Here is an 8,670-nt window from a genome sequence, read left to right on the forward strand (position 1 = left end):
CTGCGCTGGTGCCACTCGCTAGTCGGAGTCGGCATACCATTCGGTCTTTTTTTTTTTTTTTTTCTCTCTCTTTTTTCCCTCTCTCTCTCTCTCTCTCTCGTCCTTAACCCCCCTTTCCCCTGCCTGGTCCCCGGGAAGGTTCCTAGGTACCTAAGGTTGTATGTGTCATTACGCCATTGCACTTGTACCTGCCCCCAGCTGCGGTACCTTTGGTTCATCTCTTCCATTTGGCTGTCTTGCATGCACCCGCTCTCGGAGACTGTTCCAATAGTTCCCCAGTCATCGGGATCTAGGTGAAATTGCTACCTCCCGGTCCCTCCTTAGTCCTTAGTCCCTATTCTCCGCCGTATTGGTTCCAGGTGATGTTCCATTGTTCCAGATCCAGCATTCAATGATCCTGGAAACCGAAATTTTTTTCTCTTGACTCTGCGGCCAGGCGTCCAACTGCGTGTCACGATTGGGAGAAAAAGGTGGTGGGGGGCGCTAAAGGAAAGGGTTCCGAGGGGGATGTGGTCAGTTGTGTTGGTAGTAGTATCCAGACAAAGAAAACCCGGTTCATTAGGCTGGTTCAGGAGGAGGGGAGGGGGGGCGAGCAAGAGTAAGGCCTGGCATGGTCAAGAAAATGACACCAAACATAAATTTGTAACAAAGCACTTGAAAAAGCCAAATCCTGGCTTTATCATCTTAGTCCCTCCCACCTGGTTGGTTCGGTCTGAATAGAAACATTGTCAAAGAAGAAAAAGATAATAATAACAAGCCATATTAAAATTTAATTTAGAAAAAAGAAAATCAAAAACAGAGAAAAATATATTATTACTGAAAGACAGAAAAAAAGAAAAAGAACAGAGAAAAAAGAAGCCTAACCTGATATTCTCTGGAGCAAAGAAAAGAAAAAAGGGCTTGGTTCTTGCACCAGGATTCGCTCTCTATAACTTTATATCTTGTTTCTTTCTTTCGCTTCGCTCCTAATATTTTTTTTCCATTATTCTCCCTTGTCCTGGTCGACTTCTATAATCAGCCGCTTTCATCTGGTGACCCCCTTCTTTCACCCCGTCAATACGATACATTTGCCAACAGAAGAGGGGTCTGGTTCTTTCTTCCATTCTTAAATGTCTTACGATCGAGTTCTCCCCAAGCCAGCTGCTTTGCATTATGAAACTCCACAGGCCACTCTTTCCAGACCAACCAGTAACCTTCTCGAGCACAAGATCATGAACGACGAGACCTCTCAAGTATCTATGATGGATCATCGCGTCGAGAGCATACCTGTCGGGGCTTCCTGTCGCTACCCTACCGATGGGCTACCGCAGGTTCACCTCTCCTCCATCAACCGGGCCAAAATCGCCCTGAATAAGATCGCCTCCAGTGCACCTCTCGAGCCTCCAAAGCCCAAATCCATCCCCTTTCGTGAACGCACTTCAACATCGGAGCGCTCTTCTTCATCCAGCCCCGGGAAATCCACCACGTCCCGGGAGCCTGTCACGCAATTCTGTCTCTGCCAGCCAGATCCCAAGATCCCCAGGCCTCGCAATGGTAAGCTTGATAAGCTTCTTGCCGTCGAATGATGTCTTATGAGCTTCTTGTGCATGTGTTCGCAGCATAAAGCTAATTCTTCCTTTCAGCTTTTATCTTGTACCGCCAGCACTATCAAGCAGCGGTGGTGGCACAGAACCCCGGTCTTGCGAATCCCGATATATCCAAGATCATTGGGGAGCAGTGGCGAAAGCTTCCCCAGGAAACGAAAGATGAATGGAAGGCTCTGGCGGAGGTAAGAGGATTGAGCGCTCTTTTGATTCGGTCATACTAATCCGCATGGCAGGAGGAGAAAGCTCGTCATCAACAACAGTACCCCGAGTACCGATATCAACCACGTCGCTATGGTCGGGACGGCAATATCCGGAATGCGAGCTCCGGCATCAGTCATAACCCTCCCGGCTCTACGGTCTGCAATCGTTGCGGTGGCCGAGTTATGAATCCACCAGTGACCCCGGAGACGCCGTTCACCCCCAATGGAGCCTCGAATGGGAACAGGCCCACATCGCAACCGGATTCAATCACCATTCGAAGCTACCAGTGTCGGACAAAAGACCCCGATCGTGCGCCAAACCCTATCAAGATAGGGACTAGCGGCCTGGGTCAGCTTCCACCTCGTCAGCGTCATTGGGAAGAGAATGGGGGTCGGTCTCCAGATTCGAAGCGTCGTCGTTTCAATCCCCAAGGGATGTTCAAGCCCAACCTTCACCGTGAAAAGAGTCCTTCAGAAACTTCATATCCGTTGTCGCCGTATACGCCTCGCCCGGATCCGTCAACTCCCCGGGGTTTTCAGATGCTCCAGCCACCCCGGCCGTACAGACAAGCGAAAGAGTATCCTGCGCCGGACCCCAGTCTGAAGCTTCCGCCGTTGCAAACAAATGGACCACCGACCGGGGGTGTGGCGCCAATGGCCCCCTTTCCCCAGGAGAACTCTGCCAGTTTGGAGGCCACGGTGATGACCATTCCTTTTCTGAACAAGATTAAAGTCCTCGCCAAGATCTCGCCTCCCCTGGTGCCTTCATTACGCGATGGTGCCTTGCAACGGCGAGGGCCCGTTATCGCCGTGGATGGACAGGATCCCGCTGCGGTCAGGGCCATGGTCGACTATCTCAATCATGTGCTGCAGAAGGAGGGCAAGTACCACACACGGATCTTCGGAGGTCCCGAAATCCGGCAGAGGGAGAGTTGCTCCGAGTCTGGGCAGATGGGAGACGCCACGGTCGATTATCTGAACACCATCTCTGTGTGGCACCGTATCTCCGACGAGATCGTCAGCTTTATCAAATCTTCATCCGAGTCCCCAGAAGCCAAACAGGCGGAAGATGGCGAGAGTCACTCCGGAGTGTCACCCAAGGGCATTATTCCCAAGACAGCTGACATGCAAATCAGCTCGCCAGCCCCACCCAGCGAGAGCGGATCGGTGTCCGTTTCTTCATCGACGGGGACGGCGTCTTATTCGGTCCCGGTAGCAATTGTTCCTCGATATCAGCTTACCACGGCAGATTCGTTCGCCTGTTCAGTGCCTATCAATGACTCCTATGCGCCACTGGACCACTGGCAGTGGATGGCATCTCTCTGGCGCGCCTGCGTCGGACCCGACATCACTGTCTACATCCGGGAATGCGAGAAAGACGAGATGGAGCGCTTTGCAGGGAACCCGGTCGAGGTACGCCTACAAGATGCGCGAACAGTTGTTGTGCGAAGGGGCGCGGGCTCTCCGAAAGAACTCGAGGAAAAATCTTTGAAGCGCGTGGGATTTGAAATTGAAGATTATCTCACTCAATGATTTTTGGTATGCATTTCTTGTGGAACTTCTTGGGGTGGTCTCTTTCTTTCTCTTCTTCTTCTTTTTTTTCTTCGTCTTTTTTTCCTACCTCTTTTTTCATTTTTTCCTCCTTTATTCTCTTTTCGGGTGTTTCTCTTTTCTATGGTCGGCTGTTTGTGTTCTCGTGGTTGGTTAGCATTTGCAGTAAGGCTGGCTATTTGTGGGATTGGCTTTTTGAATTACAGATTACTCACATAGCTTTGATTTCAACCGGATGCTACTTTTATTTCGATACTGTCGACATTGTGAAGTGACTATGCACAGGATCAGTACATGGCATACATATATTTATTGTGTCTTGGAGTTGTGGATTCCTGTTTTGGCTGTTTAGGACCTTTGTAATAACGAGACTTGCTCGTGGTTCAATATGAAATATTGGCGATCAACCACATATTATCTATTAGAATGGAGGACCTGCCTTCTACTTCATACACCGTATTCATTCACTCACTGCAAGGAGGCTGGTTGCGTTCGGACACGGATACTTCCCAAAAGGGCCAGGCGAAGGCGGTCAGGTTCCCCAGCCAATGGCCCGCTTTTGATTGGAACCGGGCTGACTCTTATCGCGGCTTACCTAACACCGGAGGGCTATCGAGGCTCCCCGGCTCTTCTGCTCTTCTCTTCTTTCTCTTCTCTCCACGAATGCGACCACACTGAGGGGGTGAAGCAGTGCCCTGGGGAGACGCCGCAGCAGTGTAACATGGATCCAGCATGATGATCGCTTCCAATTCATCCCGTTTGTCCTTCTGTTGAGTATAACTTTTGCTGTTCTGCCTAACCGTCAAGTGCCGCTTCCGTCCTCGGACAGGATTCCGCTCCCTTTTGCGCTTTTCCCAGCCTGCCAAAAGACGTTTGCTTTTCTGGAGTTTCTTGTTTCAATCTATCTCCGAGGCACTCTGTTTCAATTAAGTTGTGCAGAAGTAGTACTTTCGACATCATGTCTTCTAGATATCGGTCTCCTTCCGCCCAGGAGTCTTCAACAGACTCGGTATCTTCCATCTCTACCATCTCTACTCCCGCGACTTCGGTGTCAGGGCTTCCGACGTTGAGGTCTCCGGTTCTGAACGTCCAACAACTAATATTCCCGCAACCTTTGATATATGATCGGGAGGCATATATCCCAGTGGGCGTTCTGAGAAAGCGCAACAGCCCAGACACCGCGACCTCGGCGACAGAGGACTCGGCTGACGACTACCCTGAGGCCGACGTTGCTGCCCTAGAAGAGCATCAATGGATCTGGACCAGCATCTTTGCATACCACAGATATCCCGACTGGAGCTTTGTTCGTGTATACATTCTACCCGATGACCGAGGTCGTGGGGAGATTCCACGTTCAAGCACACATTTAAGGCGTGCGCTCAAGGCTGTCATGTCCCGGATCGACAAGTCGTCTCGCGCATGGTCAGGGTACCTCCCTGCGGATTGGAATCCGAACCAGAGTGTCAACGACAACTCGCAAGATGAGTCATTGTGGTATATCTTCAACACCCTCAAGAACCCGGAGCCTCAAGTCGAGACGATGAAAGACCCGTACGCAAAGGGCGCCATGCAGGCCCTACTATCTGCTACTACTCCTGGCCATAGTCATTGCAAAGAAGTGACATCACAAGCCACCCCCGCTGTGATGGGTCTCAAAACGCCATTGTATCCATACCAGCGCCGTTCAGCTGCTACGATGGTTCAGCGAGAGGCGCAACCGGCACAGATGTTAGATCCACGACTGCAGAGGTGCACCACGCCAACAAGACGCGAGTACTATTACGACAAGGAGGAAGGGACTATTGTTCACGAGAAAAGGATGTACTCAGAGGCTTGTGGAGGTATGATAATCTAGTATCTGCTGATTGTCTCTTTGGCCAACTTCTGACTTTGTTTCCTCCCACCAGGCATTCTTGCGGAGACCATGGGCTGCGGAAAGACTCTGATTTGTTTGGCTGTTATCCTGGCGACTCGTGGACATTTCCCTCACATCCCCTTGGAGTATCAGGAGACGACGAACCCCGTCCGTGAGAAAACAGCAAGTCTGGTTCAAATGGCAGCTGCGGCGGCAGGTCGATTCTCGCTGCCGTGGAAAAGTCACTTCACATCGTTGGAACAATCGGGTTCTTTTTACACTAGATGCGTCCAAGCATGCGAAGAAAACTGCGGCGAATACACCATCCCACCACCACCAGCAAGGCACAACAGCAGAAATGGAGTCCCCTATCCCAGACCACCCTCTTTACGCCTCCGCTTATGCTCGGCAACCTTGATCATTGTACCCCCCAACCTGGTGAATCATTGGTTGCATGAGATTCAACGTCACACCGAAGGGCTTAAGGTGTGCGTTTTGCGCGACAGCTCCGATGCAACCCCCTCCCCTGAAGTTATCCTGCAGCACGACATAATCTTGTTCTCGCGAATTCGCTTTGAAAGAGAAGCGGGCGACGCGTTGCACGTCAGACGTCAATCAGGAAACCTCGCGGAGTCTCCTCTGACCCAAGTCCACTGGCTTCGGATCATTGTCGACGAAGGTCACAACGTGGCTGGCCACGGACACCGCACCAATATGGTGCATATGATCGATAAACTTCATGTTGAGCGCCGGTGGATTGTGTCGGGAACACCGTCCAGCGGATTGTATGGGGTAGAGGTTAGCCTGGCTTCGCAGGAAACGAACTCCAGTGACACAGATTTAACCGAGGTCACCGCGGCTGTGCTTCACGAGAGGAGGAGAACGGGAAACCTCGCCGACAATGAGCTCAAAGACCTTGGCAAGCTCAAACTCATTGTCACGCAGTTTCTTGATGTCAAACCGTGGTCGAATTCCCGTGCCAACGACCCGGCTAACTGGACCAAATACATCAAGCCTGTTGGCGATGATGGGAGACGTCGGAAGGCACCCTCGCTCCGTGCCACCCTGCAGGGGCTGGTCGTACGGCATCGGATGGAAAATATCCATGCCCAAATCACTTTGCCGCGGTTGCACAACAAGGTTGTACACCTCGAACCAACCTTCTACGACAAGCTAAACCTGAACCTGTTCATCTTCATCCTGGCGGTCAATGCAATCACTTCAGAGCGCACGGACCAGGACTACATGTTTCATCCCCGGAACCGAAAGCATTTGACCACGCTGATCGGCAACCTTCGACAGGCGGGCTTCTGGTGGGCAGGGTCCGATGGAGATCTCCCCGGGACTATTAACAACGCCCAGAAGTACATGGACAAAAACCGGGCGCAGATGACGGAGGACGACCTAGCTTTACTGACCGAGGGGGTTCGCATTGCTCAGAAAGCACTTTCCTGCGAGAGTTGGAACTGGTTCAAAGAATTCCATGAGCTAGGAGTTTTTATCCAGGACTTCCCTTCCCACGCTCGGAACATGTGGGCGCTAAACGAATCTGGATCACAACTGGAGCCGCTACTCATTGGCATCACTCAGGCTCACCACGCCCAGAGATTTATTACGGCAAATTTGAACTCGCTCGACCCCGCCGAGGGCCTTGCTGGCGCCGGGATCAAAATTCGTCATCAGCTCCAAAAGCGAAAGCAACAGAGCCTGGGCTCATCTAGTACCCATAAGACTATCCCAGATAAGCCCATCACCACGCGGTTGCCCAAAAAGTGTTTCTCCAAAGGACTCTCCAAGACCCTACCGATGGAATCTCCGCTCACGAAGACCAAGCTCGTCGCAACTGCGTCGGCCAAACTGACGTACCTTCTTGAACAGGTCCTTCATCTCCACAAGGAAGAGAAGATCATTATTTTCTATGACAACAATAACTCGGCATTCTGGATCGCCGAAGGACTCGAGCTCCTCGGGGTGGAGTTCCGTATTTACGCTAGCACGCTGAAACCCGCTCAGCGGGCCGAATACCTTGCCATGTTCGAAGGGACTGAAGACATCCGAGTCCTTTTGATGGATCTGGGCCAGGCCTCTCACGGGCTGCACATTGCCAGTGCCTCGCGCGTGTTCATCATCAACCCCATCTGGCAGCCCAACGTGGAAAGTCAAGCCATCAAGCGGGCCCACCGTATCGGACAAACGCGCCCGGTATTCGTCGAGACCCTCGTACTCAAAGACACCCTAGAGGACAAGATCATACAGCGACGAAAAGCCATGTCGGATACTGAGATCCAGCACGCCGAGCGCGACCTACTTGACGATAACATCATGAGCAGCATTATCCAAAACGAGCATTTCATTCCCATGCCCGAAGACGAAGACCCTGCGTCGGCGCACCTGGCATTTTTCAAGACCTCGTCCGGCTTTTTTGATCGTCACAAACTGTCTATCCCTGATGACGACGGCGAAGATGACGGCAGCAAGCCCCAAACTCCGGAGGCTCGCAAATCGCCGTTGAAGCGGAAGCGGCCTGCTCCAGTCATTCTTGATCTGGGCAACGAAAGCTCCTCCGGACCAGATCTCTTGACTCCCCAGCGGCGCAGGACCACCGCGGCGCCGGTACTGTCCCCGAACGGGATCTTAATGACTCCGGGACGAGTGCGCACTAAATCGCCCTGGTCGTCACCGTCGGTGGTCAGCTCGACCGACGACCATGGCGGGAGCCCCGAGGGGACGGAGACAGGGGAATCAAGCCAGAGCCAAGGGCCGAAGAAAAAGAAGAAGACGGTGTCTCTTTTCGGTTAATACTTTTACTACTTTTCGGTGTACAGAACTATACATCATCTCTCGGTGGATGGATACGATTTGTGGAACTAGTAATTGATAGACATGTTATGGAGGGTTCAATATTTATGAGTAATTCGGATTAGTGAAGCTGAAGATGAAATTCGGGGATGAATTTATGTATACAGAATTCATGCACAGTCTAGAAGTATCTATGATGTTTCTACATAACAATTAGTAGTGGCCTGGTCTCCTTGACCTTGATTTCAACGTGAGTAGAACTATATAGACCTTCAATACTAAATAGTGGATCGTAACTACAATAATCGTCTCATAAGTAGCACAGTGTAACTGTAACCCTAACCACACCGTTAGAACCAAGTGGATCCAAGAGTGGGTCAACTGCTACATGAAGTATCGAACTACCAAAGATCATCGATCTTAATATGACGCCTCATGATTAGATTGTATGGTTTGTTGATAGTAACCATCATGATCAAATAGAACAAGTCAGAAGAACCGTCAAGAGCTAGGATCATATCCAGCTCATCGTCTCATCGCCGATACCTCAACTGCCACCTCACAATTAATAAGTACAATTACTAAGTACATCACTAGGTAACTAACTAACGTATTTCCCCACCGAGTCGGCCACCTCATTAAAAATCTACGCGTTTTATCGCCCTACTCAATTCAACCA

General features: G+C 51.1%; 2 protein-coding genes across 2 annotated transcripts; both read left to right on the forward strand.

The window, feature by feature from the left end:
• Window positions 1–1,109: 1,109 nt before the first annotated feature.
• Window positions 1,110–3,319, forward strand: KD926_010159 (putative HMG box transcriptional regulator; the record flags this gene model as incomplete). Its single annotated transcript, XM_053102675.1, has 3 exons — window positions 1,110–1,533; window positions 1,623–1,768; window positions 1,820–3,319. The coding sequence occupies 3 exons, from the start codon at window positions 1,110–1,112 to the stop codon at window positions 3,317–3,319; spliced, it is 2,070 nt and encodes a 689-aa protein (XP_052953926.1).
• Window positions 3,320–4,295: 976 nt separating this feature from the next.
• On the forward strand, window positions 4,296–7,991 carry KD926_010160 (DEAD/DEAH box helicase; the record flags this gene model as incomplete). Its single annotated transcript, XM_053102676.1, has 2 exons — window positions 4,296–5,178; window positions 5,245–7,991. The coding sequence occupies 2 exons, from the start codon at window positions 4,296–4,298 to the stop codon at window positions 7,989–7,991; spliced, it is 3,630 nt and encodes a 1,209-aa protein (XP_052953927.1).
• Window positions 7,992–8,670: the final 679 nt, after the last annotated feature.

The sequence above is a fragment of the Aspergillus affinis genome (assembly GCF_023601865.1).
Source record: "Aspergillus affinis strain CMG 70 chromosome Unknown NODE_77_length_175834_cov_85_933294, whole genome shotgun sequence".
NCBI lineage: Eukaryota > Fungi > Ascomycota > Eurotiomycetes > Eurotiales > Aspergillaceae > Aspergillus > Aspergillus affinis.